This window comes from Nesoenas mayeri, assembly GCF_963082525.1.
Source record: "Nesoenas mayeri genome assembly, chromosome: 2".
Taxonomy (NCBI): Eukaryota; Metazoa; Chordata; class Aves; order Columbiformes; family Columbidae; genus Nesoenas; species Nesoenas mayeri.
In genome coordinates, this window is record NC_137543.1 from 129,988,826 (window position 1) to 130,006,943 (window position 18,118).

The following is an 18,118-nucleotide window of genomic DNA, read 5'->3' on the forward strand; positions in this document are numbered from 1 at the left end:
AAACCACAAATTAAGCAACACATCCATAAAACACTGTCTATAATGTCTGAAAAGTGAGAATTTGTATTATACCCTACTACTATGGGTATCTGCCTACACTGCAATCAGGGGAAATCCTACTTATTCCTGTTTTTTCATCTGTAAAGCTGCCATCCTCCCCATAACATCTCAGAGGAGAGCTGGTTAAGTTATCAGGACCACTACCTTCCTATTTGGGCACACAATTTACATCAAATTCTATAATTCGTTTTGACTATATTTTTGAGCATTTCCACTCCAGAATAACCATCTTTGTTATTTTCATACACACCATGCCCCAGTACTACCTCAGTTCACTGATGATTTTCCTATGTTTCCAAGACATATTTACATAAATACCTTATTTACAACAAATGCTCTAGTTGCTCATCTTCATTTTTGGGATAGTATGCAGGAGAGACACAGTTAAACCAGTATAAACCAACTATAAAAGCATAAACAATGAAAACTGAAATAATGCAATTTGCTCTGCACCCGAACTTCATTTGGTTTACTCATGTCTGTGGTATTTGTTTAAGATGGATTAGGTTCTCCAAAAGCAAGACAAGACGTTCACACCCAAGAGTTTACAAACAGATGAGGCTTGTGACAGTGAGAGAGGGCATCAGCGCTCCAGGGAGGTTAACTAAAGAGCACATTGCTTAGGCAATGTTCTGAATAGCAAGATTTAACTTATTGAAACCCCTTTTGACAGTCAGGTTGAGAGACTAAGCAGCGTTCAACAGACTGCTATAGTTTAACAGCCAGCTATCTCATCCACCTGTTTGGGTTCACTGGGCTCCCTGTACACTGGATTTACATGTACCTGGTTTTAACTGAGCAAGAAACAAAGTTAGTGACAGCAACATAGTCAGTTGCACTATCAAAAATATTTGCCAGCCTATCTACAGTCAGTGTAACTTAAGTACGAATGACAGACAGAATAACAAGCGCACCCTTCTACTGTGTGCATCCTGGGCATTTTTGTATTTGAAAATAGAAGAGCCAAGATTCCGTGGCATGTTACAGCACATAAAATAGATCTTTAAAAATCAAAATGATTCTCAGGGAAAAAAGTTAGGTCACTACACTACACGTTGAAATGGGACAACCTTTGCGGCAGTGTAGCTCTAGCACAGTGCAACCAAAACTCTTGTTCCGTACCCTTCACCTACCGAAGTCTTCAAAATACTTGAGACAAATTCCACAAAAGCCTTGAGATGTGCTGCTTCCAGCTGCTACCAATTCATTTTGAAAATGAAATTAATTCTTCCCACCTGCATACCCTTTGCAGCTCTCAGCCACTCTGGAAGATGCCTGACATCCAGCAGAACTCATGTCTTCTTCATTTTTCCCCCTTTAAAATACTGGTGACACTACAACACAACTTCCCTCTTCAGATAGCAAGATTTCTCTTTCTTCTTTTTTATCTTTATTTTTTTTTTAAACAACAGCACGCTCTTGAAAAATGGTAAGATTTCATGCCACCATTCACGTACACCTTAGCTTAGGCAACCAAGAGCAAAGTCAGAATGGGCAGGGAGGCAACCAGGGGTGTGTTGTGGATTTCTGAACAAAACTAGTTTTCAAGCCATGCGTGAGGCCACACCTTGTAAACACAAAAGAGAGCTACATGAGCACATGGGGAGCTACCAGAAGCAGCATAGCGCTGTGAGCTCATTTCAGCAGTATTTCAAATATTTTGGCCGTGTAACACACCACAAGACAACATGCAGATGTGACATCGTTAGCGATTCACAACTGAAACAGGGGACAATGCCCAGACTGTCTGAACATATTCCAACAACTTAGTCCATCAGAAAAACCTCTAGCGCTCTCCAAGAATGAAACCTCTTTTCATGATGCTTCTCATGAAAGAATGCTGCCTGAAAAAAACCAGCCAAAAACAAAACAAAACAACCCATATACACTGTCACCTGAACGACATCGAAGCAACCATCTCCTCTACTGAATGAATATTTTGAAACTCCCCAGCCACACCACTGTATCTGTATCTGTCCCGATTCATGCCCACATTAAGAGGTTTTTTTCCCCTCTATCCCCAGCCCTGACTGAGTCAAAGCAAAACTGGATGAGGGGGGTAAAAACAAATTCTAAGACAGCTTTGCTTTACTGTTGTTCAAAAAGGCTTACGGACCCGCTTGAGCTCAGCCAGCCCACATAATCTCCAGAAAATTGCAACTGCTGCTATTCCACATGGAATGAGAAATTCACCCAAGAAATGCTCGTGCCGGTGAATCCCTGGCTCCCGGGTACCACGCAGTTTAGCTGTTCTTCTACACATTGCTCCCCCATACAAGCTGCAACACTAAAATGTCACCTGCTTATTAATGCTTATCCTATCATTGTAAAGTTTAAACATTTGAGTTTCCTTTCACCTACCACAATCAAATGCGTGCCATGCCATACATGTTTTAATACATTCCCCCACGCAAGCAACACCAGAACTGACTTGGGTTCTCCTCATGGTTCATTATTTTCTAGTCCATTTCACGAGCTGTTAAATTCCATGTAATACAGCAATACTTCTTAAGTAAACACGTTCAAAAAGTTTTATGTTATATTTGAAAACAGTCACAACACATTTGCTGGCATCCTCCCTGTGGCACAGCTGCCATCCCTTCCCTGCCTCACACAGGGGAACCTGCCCGTTCCCAAAAGCAGCGTCACCTCACACAAGAGACACAGTACATAATCATCCTTATCAACACAGCCTTGCCCACCCAGCCAGGCAGGCTTTTCCAGATCTGTGGTTGCGGAGAAGTTGCACTAGATGGCAGCTTTCCCCTATACAAGTCCATCCTCCTATACAACTGTATTTGCGTACAACTCTCCTTATGCCCCCACTATGACGGATCCACACACTAAGTAGTGACAGACTGCTTTAACAAAAGGATTTAAAGACACATATTGCAGCTGCACAGATAAAGCAGTCTCTAATTATCACAGAACAGAAACCTATTAGTTACCATGTTCTGATTTCCATATACTTCTTTACAAAATGATGGCATCAAAAAGTCTGGGTTTAACACACAAAATAACGCTCCACAAACGCATCAGTTGTAGCAAAGGCAGCAAAGCCTCTGACATTATCAAGCACAGGGCAGACATTTCCAGACTGTGCTCATGCTGTCCAGCTACAAAGACTAAAATACTCTGTAAATAGCTGTTAAATTATAGCTCTTGAGAAAAAAATAGTTCCATCGTACCACATTTCTGCATAACTGAATCCTGTCCTGGGCCAAGTCATACTCTGTCCAAATCTTCTGCAGTTTTTCCAAGGAACATGGAGCAGTGAGACATCCTTCTGTAACTGCTTTTATGGCTTGTGAGAGCTGCTCTCCAGAACGAGTGTTCTTATTCATGTGCCTGAGTTGTAAGGAGGAAACAACATTTTACCAGATTTTTTCCAGACTTCAAGCAGTTTAAAAATGCTATTCAAGCCCCTTGAACATATTAAATGAGACAGCACCTGCCATGTTAATAGCCTGGTTTCTTTCAAAAGGTAGCAGCAGCAGCAATTTGTCTCATTCAGCTGTTAAACCTTTTTTGAGGGAGAAGGACCAAGAATACATTCATTGTACCTCAGTATTGACAAGCCTGTACATGGAAAAATCTCCCGATTTTAATTTCTCTTTTTTTCCTATTTCCTCTCTTGGTATTGTTTTTTTAAATTCATCTCCCACAAATATATACAGCAATTTATATATTCCTTCTTAAAGGAGCTGATGGTCATTTCTGTTTCAAGTCTTCCCACTACAGTTTTGTCTCTTCTTTTAAAACTAGAAGAGTCATTCGAACTACCCAAAGATATACAGGTCTCACAGCAATACAGATACACAAGGAACTCTGACTACACTGCAACTTTGAACAACTAGCTGCATTTACTAATTGGCATCATCCTTGAAGATGGAGTTGAAAGCTCTTGCAACAGCTGCAGTGAAGGAGCAGAAGTGAACCGAAGGCATCTGATAAACACGGTGAAACAGGCAATGCAAATTCCAATGTGAGCTTCCAAAAAGCTTAGGTTTCAGCCTTGCTTTTGGAGAATACTCCTCTCTGTATATAACACTACATTTTTCTTCGAAAATAAACAAAATGAAACTTTTGGGAAACAAATAAGCACTCGTGAATTCAAGAGATAAACAGGGCAATGATCAATAGTACTATTTTAGATAAAAAAAACCCCACATACCTAACTTCTTTCAATGACTTCACCTTAGCAGCCAAACTTCTCATTTTTGTTCCAACGTAAGTACGTAGGGTTTCCTCAAAACTTTCAGCAGTTTTCCTGGATGCTTCCTTCTCTTTCTGAATTATTAATCATTTTTGGACAGTGATTCAACAGAGAGAGGTAAAGATAGATCAACAGTCACAACGTTCATCCATGGTTGCTAACATGCAGACCATAATTTAGACTTTTGAAAATTAGAGAGAAACATACACACGTGCATACATGCACAGAGCTGACCCTCTTTAAAACACTAACAAAATGCCTAGAAAGATATACAAACCAATGAGAACAATTTTATTTTCTTTAATAGTTTCTTAAAGATTAATGTTTCTTTTTTTTTCCCCCTCTCATTCCAGTAGTGATGTGTTCAAGTGTATTTCTTCAATTACTCCCCAGTTGCTAGCAAGTCTTCAGACAACGTGGAAATTTTTCTTTCCTTGCTGGAAACTTCCAGCCCCTTAGTTCAGGGAAATCAAGTCCACGATCTCATTAAACTCTTTATTCTCATCACTACCATACCACAAAATGGTGCAGCAAAACAACAACTCTCACTGTATAGACAACCATCCTGACCTTCCTACAAGGAATATTCTTGACCCAAAAAAAGCCCACACATCAGGCTACACTCAAGGGGCAACCTAAATTTAAAAGCTCTTTCTCTCATACCACAGAGATGCTTTTATAAACTTCACTTTAGGTAATGAAACACAGTCTTCAAAAGTTATTAGCCTTTCAGACTTGCTACATGTTAAAAAAAATACACCCACAAATTAAAACCACAAACATAGAAGGATTTAAATAGTTTTTTCTATTTACAAATGACCATCCAAAGTCTCACAACTGCAAGGTGTCTTTTTAAGTACCCCTCAAAGTCACCACATCACCCTTCTAGAATAAAACATTGACTCCTATAGTGTTTTTTACAAAGAGCAATTATTTTCTTGCATAAAAGAACATCCACAACCTTGTCTTTTAAAGCAGTTTACTTGCATTCAACATTTTTGAAAAGTAATTAACATTTCCAGAAAACAGCTTTTAAAAAAACCACCAGACTATAGACAAGGAATGCTTCTAATAACCCCTTGCATTGAAGTACTTTTTCTTAGCTGCAGACATGTATTCTGTTGCTTATTAATTTACTTTGCATAGAAGAGCACAAACATCACATCTTCAGCTAATGGAGAATCTGTGCAATGACAGGTTAGTGTATGTTCCAGCAGAGGTGTTCTAGGTAGAGGTAATTGAAGAGGAAAGCTGGTTATGAAGAGTTGTATTCCACAAGAAAAAGGAAATCGCTGTGAGCAAGTTCAGGTTTGGGGGTGTCAAAGGGATTTACACAATGGCAGATTTTCCTTTGGTATCTATAGAGATAAGAGTTTGCCCAACATTTTTCTGAATTTGTGCAAACACAACATCCTTTCACACAAGCTCTACTTACTACTGCTGTTTATCACACTTCAAACCATTCACAGCATTTTTAAGCCTACCAGTAACTAAGTACTGTGCTTCACAGTATAAGCTTCCCCTGGAAAGAAACATAAGCATCTTTTCTATGAAGCAGCAATTAAGGAAATAAGCATTTTTATCTAGTTCTAAAATTCCACAGCTGCTATGATTCTGTGGAGCTTACGAGTTTTCAGCCCAGCACACAGAAAGCTGGTTTTTTTTCCTCCAAGCAAGTGAAAAAAAAGGCAAGGATAACAGCCTTACACACAAAGCGTGTTTTTAATCCCAAAGTGCAAAACTCCACCTTCAAACTGAACGCCTACACTCAAAGCAGCAGTTGCACCAAGCGTGGCAGAAGCCAGCATACACACCAAAGGGAGCCCGGGTCCAACCTGGGCTGCAGAACCTGTGCTGACACACACTGACACCATCTCCCCGCACCAGGGCAGGACAAGTCTCCACTCCACCAGTTTAATCATTCTCTACTCCAAACAACTGCAGTACGATGAAACCATGAAGACAGGAACACTGACAGAAACACAACGAGGAGAGAGGCATCTTCTTTGCTTTTCCACATACCTGAAGTTCACATTTCAGCTCTTGAACCTTCAGTTCAAGTTCCTTCTGCCTCTGCATGAGATTTAGATTCTCCTTTCTGAGAATTTCTTTCTCGTCAGACAGCTTCTGATCTCCTCTTGTTTGGGCCAAGCTGGTATCTGGCACTGAGGTACAAGCAAGTGTTTTTTCCCTTTTAAAAATGAATGAAGAGGAATTAATTACAAAATAAAAACAAACGCAACAAACTACAATATGCATTCTTTCATGTTATTGTAATTTCAGTAATGACTACAGAACACCACATCAAAAATACTATAGAAGTACCTACACAATCACACTTCACACTTCACAATTCTTCAGAATTTGTCTTCCTCTCCACACCAGTCTTTACAAAGACTGTTACACAAAACAGAGGAAAAAGAAAATACACCATGTGAAGACAACTCTTTATATGTTTACATAGTCACTAACTCAAAAGTCTTTCCTGAAACTGAGAAATAAACTTAACAGCAGAGTCAATTATACTGTTAAGCGGCATTCTTCATTTTATCAGCACTGGGGAACACTGGGGATCATCCTCCGTAAGTGCTCCAAAGACTGGATGCTTCTGCGTTGCTTATATTCACATCATTATTACATATGCATTACAATTTTTGAAAATTCTGACATACATTTATGCGACGAAATAACTGATGATGTTAGTTTTAATTGTCTGGTTTCCTACTTACATCTATTATTAGTTAAATATAAACTAAGCACTCTACTTCTAAACAATGTATTACTTTATCGTCTGTCTCCCTCTTGTCATGCAGAAGGATCTAAAACTTGAAAAATATCCCCTCGTTTTGCAGGTGGTCAGAAAGCATTTATCATGTCAATTGGTTAATGATGGGTACATCTTTTCTAACTTAATCACAGTATACGTTAATTTAACAGTTTAATTCCCATCCGGATAGCTTGGTATACAAAAGTATGTCAACACTGAGCACAAGAAAAAAAAAAAAGCAGTTTGCTTTTTAAAAATCAGATTCAGAGCATATTTATAACTCAGAAAATAAAGCATATCAGAATATCAAAATAATTCCAGATGAGGCACTTTGCTGTAGACTTTTTGAAGAACACTTCGTTTTATATTCTAATAGTATTTGTTAACAGCATAGACTTGCCTAAATGATTTAACTGTAAAACATATTTGGCATCCTTCTGGTATGTGGAAAGGCGTGCCCTCAGGTAATTCATTAAAATGTCTTGAGAAGTTCAAATTATGGAACATTAGCAAATTCTAAACCTGTTTTTTTGAGAACATTACTTCTTACACCATCTCAACTTTCTGATCGCCAAGTACCATCTTTCCCGCCTACAAACATTTCTCTCAGCAGCCCGTTGCCATGGCAACCTCAGCAACTGTAGGACAAGTCTCTTTAAAAAGATTTCTGACAACAACTGTTGTAACTGCCAACTTACCACCACCTCTTGTCAATGTAATTACAAGCTGCGAAGACATCGTTATCCCTCCTAAAGCTTACTTCAAACTGTGATTGCTGGCTTTATTTCTTGTAAGCATACATGGTTACATTCCAACACAAATAAATCACCAAAATACGCGTGTCCTGCTAGGCAAGTGTACTTCTACATTTCACATTCGTGTCCAGTGAGTTGTTAATAGAGGTAAATAGACGACAGCTACAAAAAGTCTCAAGGGCCAGTCTCTGGAAATATCACAGGTACTAAAACAAACATCATTGCATCACCTATCACTGCCAAATCTTCTAGAGGCCTGATGTCCTGCAGCCTTCACTCTCAACTAAGCTTCCTGGTACCTTCTCCTCTGCTGACTACATGCTATCCCTCCCTTCTTTTTCAAAATCTTGTATTGAGGTACCTAAAAACAGTCTGTATCTGGAAATCAGATGAGAAAGAACAAGCAATCCAACCAGCAACAACACTAACAAACAGTTTTCTACAGATTAATGTCTGAAGTCATGCACACACACACGGACTCACATGTACTTCCCTTCCATTGAGTACTAGCATGACTTGATGCTGGAATGACAGGAACTGAACTTTGTAGTTTAGATATTCACTTCCCCTTCCACCTTCTCATGTACCCACATCCCAGCAACCACGCTACTCAGATCACTCAGACAAAGTTTTCTATGACATCCCACTGCCTTACTTCGGGCCAAACATAAGGTTTCCGGTGACACTGTGATTCCTTGTGCTGGCAGCTACTTGGTCAAGGCGTCCTCTGGGGATGCTGTACAGTGCATGATCAGACCTGTTTACCCACAGGGGAACTGGAACTTTTATCTTCCGATGTTGGTTTTGCATAACATCTACTTTTCTGTCTTCCGCATCTTTTGTGTTTCCTGGAGATGTGTATTTTTCAGCAAACCCTGCCTTGGCCACCTCTTCTCCAATATCTGTTTTTTCAAATTCTGCCTGGGCTATAATGGTACCATCTTCATGCTTGGCTTTGTGGCGTATTCTTATTTCTTTTTCAAAAACCAGGCTGCTCAAGAACTTCTTCCCCTGTAAAATAAAAATACAATGAAGTTGTGTACTGGACACTCTGAATGCTTTTAGTTGCAATCAGTCATCTTTCTTCCAAGAGGACATGTTTAAGATCAAAACCCAAGGAGCTGCACAGGTAAAGTTTACATTTAACGTATTTATTCTGCAACAGTGCTGCATCTGTACACTATACGCGATCTAATCACTGTCAATGCCAGACTGGACCTCAGCACCAAGAGTTTTCCCCCAGTGTTCAGTTTTGAATAATTCGGTGTTACTGGTAAGTGACAGAAGTCCCATCAACTCTCAGTAGAAGCTGGCAACCAGGTTATCCAAGCCTTCTAAAGAATACTAGACCAACAATTTAACATTATTATACAAAATAAAATGAAAAACATATTTTAATTATTACATTGTTTAACAGTCTTTGAATAAGTGGTCCAGAAGTTGAAGCAGATCAGTGACAAATGAATCATTATGTGTATTTACCCTATGGAAATCTGCCTTACTGAAACTACTCATTTAGAAATCAGGAAATGCCAGAATTGGCAGCTATCAGTTTTATCAGTAATATCAAAGAAAAACAGCTTTGGAAGACTGAGGAATGCACTCAAGACCTTCACAAGACATCTGGGAGAAAGATATCTTTTACTAGCAGGGTTTTTTCTTTTTCTTTTTGCCCCAGCACTTCTAAAAACAAGCTGGTTTTACTGAAAATTAAGAAAGGAAGGGTTGGGGGCAGGAAAGCTACACCAAGCAAGCAAATAAAGCTTTACCTCAAGCAACAAGAACTGTTTAAAACAACATCCACACCACTACACAAAACCAAACCCCAGGGAACTGAGAACAGAGACTTTTCCCTGTCTGAAGTAATGACATTAAGAAATGTCAACAGGACCACAGGGATGAGACCAAACACCAGGGGTGTGCAGATCTCTGGAGGACAGAGGGACAGGACAGCAGCGTCCTGCCTCCTCCTTGGCAACTACTGCTCCCGAGCCACCAGCAGGTGAAGCAGGGGCAGTGCCAGCGACAAGCCTTGAAGCAGCATTCCATTAACACCGTGGTGTCTCAGAAACACAGACTGCCACGAGTAAAACTTGACCAACAGCCACCAGTGCCACTCAAGAGGGCTCAAAGCTTTTACCAGCACTGTTGGCTTCAGCTCCTGAGCCTGTCACGTTCATTGCTGGCGAGGGATGACAGGGTTCCTGCTGCCACTCACATTCACCCACTCTTCTCTGTCCTGAGCAGAGATATGTACAGTACCCAGGCAAAGGGCATTCAAGCACGTCACAGACGTCAGTCAATTTATCACAGGTCCTGTGACCAAGTAGAGGTATTTTTCCCTCTGAAGGGAAAGAAACAGAGGTATTTTTTCCCCCAGTGCCAGAAAGAACTCAGGAAAGTCAGAAATAGACCTGAAGCTCTGAAGATGGTAGAAGTGTACTCCAAAAATCACGTCCCAGCACAACCTGAATCTTTTTTGACAAAATCATTTTAGTTTCTAGAATATGTTCAGGGCAACCGACCAGACAGTCATTCCCAGCATGCCCTGCCTTCACAGTTAAACATCCAGCTCTTCAAAGACTCCTCCTGGTGACACTGTGCTGATACGTGACAGTATCTGTTACAGATTGCATCATCTAAATGCTTCAAAATGTGTTACTTACCTGATCAAACATATTTAAGTTCTGATCAGTTGGTATCTGCAGTCCCCAGAGTCTGTACTTCTTGGCAACACTCGGAGATTGCAAGTTTGGTGGAATTTCAACTATGTCTGATCTATTCAGAACCTCAGAATTTCCATAGTCAATGTACAAGACCTGACACTGCAACAATAATATAAAATCTAATCAGCAGAGGCTACACGAATCTCCTACAGAAATATGCACTGACAACTACTAGAATATAAGCATTTTAACACATGTGCATGTTGCGGAGATCAGGATCTTCTCGACAAAACATACACACCCTTCAGAGGAAGGAACCAGGTCAGAGAAATGTCTTCTATTGGCACCTGCCTAAAAGCTTAGCAACAAAACTTTAAATAACAAAACAGATCTTTGCAGATTTTTTTTCATCTAAGGGCTACAATTGAGAAGCACTACAGAAGACTTACTTCAGTTGACAGATATGCAATCTAATGTTTCCATGCCAACCAGCCTGTCTAGAAATTATCACTTTAAATAGGAACTACTAGCCTTCTGTATCAGTCACTAAATGCTGATTAACAGCTGTCTCAGGTCATTTGCATCAGTGCTAACAAGTCACACAAACGCTGCCATTTTCCCCACTCAGATGTTTTGAAATTAAATTACTTTGCTTAACAGCAACTACCACTTGTGAATCTCTTTATCAAGAGATACAAACCACACTTCCCAAGTATGCCACGTATGCCAGTCTTTTTATCAGCATTTTTCAAAATTACAGGCCACCTGAATTCGCATCCCACATGTATATTTACTGTTTTTAAATGCATTTACACAGCAAGTTTAAAAAAGAGGAGTTGCATTTATTCCTACCATCCTGCACATAGAACTGATATACAATCAAAGACTTTAAAAAAATGTTTCCTGCCTTTTCATTGTTGATCACTTGTTGTACCATACATCTGTACCAACATCTATCTTCTGAAAAACAGCCACCATAAATCTGGAAATTGGGGAAAAATATCAATAATAGCATTCTGAAAATATAAGTATACCTCAAAATATTTGTAATACATTACAAACCCTATTTTCACATTCTTCTACAATTATCCCAACATCAGTATGAAAAAAAGTAATGCATTTTCTATTTTATCTCTCAAAATAATATATGCTAATGCTTAAAAAACATAATCCTTTACTCCAAAAACAACAGCTCAAAGAAAATTTTGCAACTAGAAAAACACCAGCATTTTACACAGCAGGCTCCTGTGGCTTTTCTGTTAATGTGTTGCTACATTTTATTGACACTGAGGGCTTAGTAAGCCCGACAAAGAACAGGCCAGTCACACCACAAACATGCTGGGTTTGCTGTTGGTGCTTTTTCTTCCTTTTCAAGAGGAGCGTAGAAGGTCATTTACCTGTACACACAAATAGTTCAGATAAGTCATTTTATTTAAGCCTTACTTTGCCATCAGCATTTCACACACAAACACCAAAGCTGCCATCGCTCTTTGTATGCTTGTCACAGAACTGCTATTAAATACACCCTTGTTAACTTCTTAAGAACATTCTGTATGTTACCCTCTTGTAGTATTTCCTGAGTGTTAAAAAACTATGGTTGCATAATTTAAATTAAGTCTTAAGTGAAGAAAGATTTAAACTTGCTCACAAAATATAAACGTTATCTTTAGGAAAGCCAGCAGTTCTTAAACAGATCTTAAGAGACTACAACCAAGAGCATCATCAAATACCAAGAAAATACCTAAGAAACTGGTTGCATAGAATTAAGGCTTTTACATCCAGGTGAAAAACAAACTCCACATATACACAATCTACTTACCTTACTAAAATCAGGTTTGCCAAAAACTGCATTAGCTCGAGGGCAAGCTTCTGCCAGCGCACAACTTAATTTCACGAGGTCACTACATCTATCAACATTCTGAGGAGTGTGGAGAGAGGGTGCAAGTTATTAATTGTCACTTTTAATAGATGATGGCTTATAACAGCCCTAAATTAAATCAAAACTGTTGCACTGCTGTTGAGACAAGCGATGCCCCACCTTAAGCTTTCAATCTTCATTATTTTAGTTGTATTTGTAAGCCTGCTCTCATTTTCTTCCCCAAATTAATGAAACAGATAAGGGGCAGGTAATATATCCCAGATAAATCGTTAGCAATGAATTTTTTAACAGTTTCATTACCAGCTTCTGCTAGTAGTATGCAGATCTTACTTATCAATCTATCCTCACAAATTTTAGTATGTATTTGGTGGTGTTCTTCTTTCTCTCCTTAATACAAGAAGGTAACAGCTCTGGCACGCCCCTCGTTCTCTTTATATGCAAGACTTGGGTTTGGGTTTAGCTGAGAAGCAGTCTTTCCAGTTATAACTTGGTATCTGAACCACTGTAAAACTGTGTAAATTCCAGTAACATGACATTTGTTAGATAACATTCTACTCGTAATTCAAAGGAAAGGATCCAGAGCTCAGAGTAGGAAAGAAAATACTAGTGCAACTGAACTTTGTGTTAACCTTAGAAGTATACTCCTAACCTTACAATATTAAAACCACTGTGACTGACACTCAGGATGTCAGGGCAAGAACCTAAAGGAGAACTACCTACCTATGACTATTACATCTAAAAATCCCTTTTAGAAGAAGCTACTCCATACACAGAATGAGTGAAGTTTGGTCCCCCTCCCCAAATTCCCTAATGGGACATGACAAGCAGCATTACCTTCTCTGATTGTCTCAAATTAACATGCACACACCAACTAGCCAGCAGACCAAATAGAAAAGACAAGTTTTGGTACTACTGGATTTTCCCCTCTCCCTGCTGCACCCCTCCACATTAATGTAAACTACTCATTGTTTGGGGTTTTTTACTTTTCCTCACTCCCCTCTTCCAACATCCTCCTGCAGATCTACACAAAACTGAAAAGGACCAAGCATCTCTGAACCACCTCCATGTCAAGCTTCATGAACACTGCTCCACATGCTCAACTGACTGAGGACAGGGGATCCACCCTGGCAGGGCTCCGACTGCCTCCTACGGCATTTTTCACTCAGCAAATATTTTAACCCTCAATTTATTATTTTTTTTTCGGCATCGGGGCTACCAAATTTTCAAGAAAACCCAGCTACAATTCAAATGGATGGAAGAACAATTCTTTTTGACGTTTCAGAAAAGAATAACAGATTTCAGTTTAAATCGACACAATAAACTTACCATTCTGAAATGTAAAGTAACTTCTTTTTTTTCCCCCCAACATCATATACTGTAATTTATTCTGACTTTTACAGAAACTCGGCAGGGGGGAAATAAGATGAAACACCTCAGTTACAATCAAATATTCTCTTAATTCACCTGTGCCCAAAATGTCACAGCATCTTCAACGTGGCAGCCCACGACATCTTCAACTTGAGGGAGGGGAAAGGAAAGAAAAATAATTATTCTCAAGTGTAACACTATGTGTGTGTTTTATTTGGTTTGAAAACCACCTCGAATTACCTTTGTCATACTCTGTGTCTCCGTCCATGACAACTGGCTCTGAAACATCACAAGTTAAAAGAGAAATTAGGGCGTTTTCCCGAGGCCCGTGGCGTGGGGAGGCACCGGCAGGGCCCACAGCGCCCGGCCCCGAAGGCCCCGGCGTGTGCTGCTCAGTGGGGTCCCGCTCTCCTGCCGCCGCCCCCCGCGCTGCTCCTCGGTCCTTCCCCTGACAACCCAGAGCCGCCCGCTTCTTTACTGAAATACACTTCTTCACGCCAGGAAGCAACCGGACCGGACCGGATCGGACCGACCGCCCCTTCCCGCCGGCAGCACAGAGCCCACTCCTCACCGTGCCCCCCCGGGGAGCCCGGGAGCGAGGGTCCGGTGAGGCTTCCCGCCCACCGAGCGGCCCCGCCGCTGTCTCCGGCGGCCGGGCCGCCTCGGGGCGATGGGCTCCGCCGCGGCCGCATGTGCTCCCGCTGCCGCCCGCAACTCCCGCCACCCGCCCTGCGCATGCGGCCCCGGGCGGGGCACGGCGGTGCCTCCGCTCCCCTGCAGCGGCGGCAGCGGGGCGGTGCCTGCGCCGTGCCCCGGGCGCTGCTCCCGCCTGCGGGCGGCCCCTGACCTCGGCCCGAGCCACCCCGCTCGGGACAGCTCGCAGGCAGCAGGCTGCTGCTACAACCCCGTGGTCATGTGCCCTTCAGTGGCGGTCGGTGCGTGCTCGTCCTGGCTGTGAAGCACAAACCCGGGGACTCTGACATCTTCTCCACCAGCCTCGACACACCTTTGGAAGGTTCTGATCCGATTCCGCCTGTGCCATGTGTCAGTGCTCGCCTCTTGCTTTCACGTGCTGTGATTTGCAATTTTCCTGCCTTACTTGGTACGAGAACAAGAACTGACAGAGCCCTTATTGAGGCAGCGGTGCCAGCGTTCCACAAGCGAGCTGATAGGGTTGAGTCTGGGACTTCCCAAGGAGGTGACTGCAGGAGCACATGGGCTTAGTGCCCAGTCAGGGGATGACCTGCGCAGGGATGGTGAATGTAAGTTTAGAGCTAAATCAGCGTAAAGCAAATAACAATTTATGAGAAGGCAAATGGTAAGGGATCCAAAGCAAGTGTAGGCTTCTAGACAAAAGCACGATCTTTGGTGATTAAAAAAAACCCACAAACATGTACACCTGTATAAGGCCTTTTAGACTGGAAAGCCTTTGTTGGTTTTTTAAATTATATTTGTACTAAGAAAAATTACTATCACTAACTGCAGAGTTCTCTCTTTCCTTAGGCTACATGGCTACAACTAAACTACCACTAAAGACTTTTTCACTTTGAGGGTGCCAGAGCACTGGAACAGGCTGCCCAGGGAGGTTGTGGAGTCTCCTCTGGAGACATTCAAACCCTACCTGGACACATTCCTGTGTGATCTGCTCTGGGAGAACCTGATTTAGCAGGTGGGTTGGACTAGATGATCTCCAGAGGTCCCTTCCAACCCCAACCATTCTGTGACTCCAGGGACATACAGACACCACACCTGCAAACCATTGAATACACACGACTCGCTGCAAAGACACTGACAACTTGACAAAGTTGCACAAATCCCGCACTGTCAGTGTATTCACACATTACGTTCCCCTTCCTCCCAAACCTCAGACAGACACATTTCATATTTAGTATCAGAGACGCACAGAAGGGGAAGGAGCCCTTTGCCCTCCACTTGGGATCACTGACCACTCTCTCCTATCATAAATAACCAAAGTATATGTAAACCTTTTCATAGGGTGATTAAAAGTAGTGAAAAAAATGCTGTTCTACACTCTAAGAGTGTTAAGTAATGGGGAAAAAAAAAAACATTTGAAAGCCAGATATTTTTAGAAAATGGGAAGTGCTGAAGTATCGCCTAAGACCTACGCGCCAGCCCAGAGTCCTCTGTGTGTGACAACAAACCATTTCCCCCGTGCCAGATTCCTTGGATTAGAGTCAGAAACAGATCATGCATCCAGCTGAATGGCAGATGTACGCCCAGAAATAAATCATACAGATGAACTGATAACTTATCTGTTCCATGATATCATGGTCAAAGTTCTCGACTGCTCTCAGGAAAACAAACCATCAACAAGTACATGTTAAACCAACCTCCTTATTTAATGACCACTGGTAATGGCAAACTTATTAGCATTTAGTCTCGGCTTTTACCTTTACAAAAATTTTCTTAATAGAATTATGAAGAGATTTTTCAATAGCATTGGAGGCTGCAATTTTGATCATACAAAATGATGTTGTTTTGTTTTTTTTTTTTACTATAAAAATGAGGCATTTCAGTTAGGTGCAAATTTCACTTAAGGCATGACATCTGTGTCCAGTTTTCACAGCCAGCAGTATTATGAGATAAATCGTACCTGTTTTTTTCATGTATAGATATGAATAAAAAATCTGCAAAGTACTACATGAGTACCAAGAAGTGAAAAGTAAGCCTTCTAGTAAGAAAAACTAGTTTATTTTACTTTGATGTTATCAAAAAGGGCCAAAAATGATCAGAACTCCTAAGTAATACTTAATACAGCTGATATTGTAATGATCCCACCTGTTTTCCAGCTAAAAAGAAATAACCATGAAATAAATGTAATAGCTTTTGTATAATTTAAGTGGAAATTTTAGGTAACCTTAAGCATAGAATACATTTTTTTTTAAATCTACTTTGATAAAACCAGTTCATGATGATCAAAGTAAAGTTTAATAAGACTGAATTTGTGCAACTTTTAAAACTGACAAATACTTTTAACTCAAAATGACAATAAAAGCACAATACACTGTTTCCTAAAAGTAAAAAGGAATGTTATCATTATAAAACAAACACTAACTACAAGTTTTCTGTAACTATTAAAACCTCTATCTGTAACATTATTTTTCTGTGAGAAACCTCATCTTTGAAATACACACATGCATTTCTGGAACTGCATCCCCTAATGGATAGAGCTATGGGGATAAATAGGGGAGTAGAATAAACTTCAACTATTAAGCTTGTAATGATCTCTCTGAAGACTGATTTTTCAATATACATTTTTATTTACCATTTTTTCGCTAATGCAATTTACATTTGTTTGTTTCTTGTAATTCTGTTGTGAAATCCCCATTTACTTATGAGATCAAGTATCTGTAGAAACTATTACGTATTAGGACCAGGAGAGGGAGCTCAAAATTAATGTTTTTATTGAAGTTAAAGCAGTATGTCACAGTGTAGAATTTAAAGGTGAGGTACTTTTAAAATATTAATTACACATTTTGATATTTTCTGCATTTTAATTAAAGTAATAGATTAATCTCTCTGACTGGCATCTGTAGTGATGGCAGCATAGCTCAGAGTTAAGGTAAATGGCCTTTTTTAATCCCTGCTCTTGATATAAAGTCTCAGTCCATATATACCACCTGAAAAGTCTTCAGGACATGAGCCATCTTCAAGTATGTTAAAGGACAAACTGACTTACACCTCCCTGCTTTCCAGAGAGACTAAAAAAGTTAGGCCTTAATCATAGAATCATGGAATTGTTTTCATTGGAAGAGACCCTCAGGATCATTGAGTCCAACCACAACCTAACCTAACTCTAGCACTAAACCATGTCCCTAAGAACCTTATCTCTATAGCTTTTAAACACCTCCAGGGATGGTGACTCAACCACTTCCTGGGCAGCCTGTTCCAATGCCTGACAACCCTTTATCTGAAGAAATGTTACCTAATATCCAATCTAAAGCTCCCCTGGTGCAACTTGAGGCCATTTCTTGTCATCCTATCACTTGCTACTTGGGAGAAGAGACCAACACCCTCCATGCTACAACCTCCTTTCAGGTGGTTATAGACAGCAATAAGGTCTCCCCTCAGCTTCCTTTTCTCCAGGCTGAACAGCCCCAGTTCCCTCAGCCACTCCTCATCAGACTTGTGCTCCAGGCCCCTCACCAGCCTGGGCACCCTCCTCTGAACTCTTTCTAGTACTTCAATGTCTTTCTTGTAGTGAGGGGCCCAAAACTGAACACAGGATTCAAGGTGCAGCCTCACCAGCACCAAGTACAGTGGCACAATCACTTGTCTAGTCCTGCTGGCCACACTGTTTCTGATACAAGCCAGGATGCTGTTGGCCTTTTTGGCCACCTGGTCACACTGCTGGCTCATGTTCAGCCGGCTGTTGACCAAAATCCC

The 18,118-nt window shown here is 40.8% G+C and overlaps 1 protein-coding gene across 1 annotated transcript in view; it reads right to left on the minus strand.

The window, feature by feature from the left end:
* The window catches only part of STK31 (serine/threonine kinase 31), a gene marked incomplete at both ends in the record, with an annotated part of 39,277 nt that extends 25,298 nt beyond the window's left edge, over positions 1 to 13,979 (minus strand). The window contains 9 exons of the mRNA XM_080364201.1: positions 3,249 to 3,408; positions 4,235 to 4,350; positions 6,299 to 6,467; positions 8,454 to 8,809; positions 10,465 to 10,623; positions 11,372 to 11,446; positions 12,284 to 12,382; positions 13,808 to 13,860; positions 13,952 to 13,979. Of these exons, the coding sequence (XP_080220327.1) occupies positions 3,249 to 3,408; positions 4,235 to 4,350; positions 6,299 to 6,467; positions 8,454 to 8,809; positions 10,465 to 10,623; positions 11,372 to 11,446; positions 12,284 to 12,382; positions 13,808 to 13,860; positions 13,952 to 13,979 (1,215 nt within the window). The remainder of the gene's footprint in view (positions 1 to 3,248; positions 3,409 to 4,234; positions 4,351 to 6,298; positions 6,468 to 8,453; positions 8,810 to 10,464; positions 10,624 to 11,371; positions 11,447 to 12,283; positions 12,383 to 13,807; positions 13,861 to 13,951) is intronic.
* Positions 13,980 to 18,118: the final 4,139 nt, after the last annotated feature.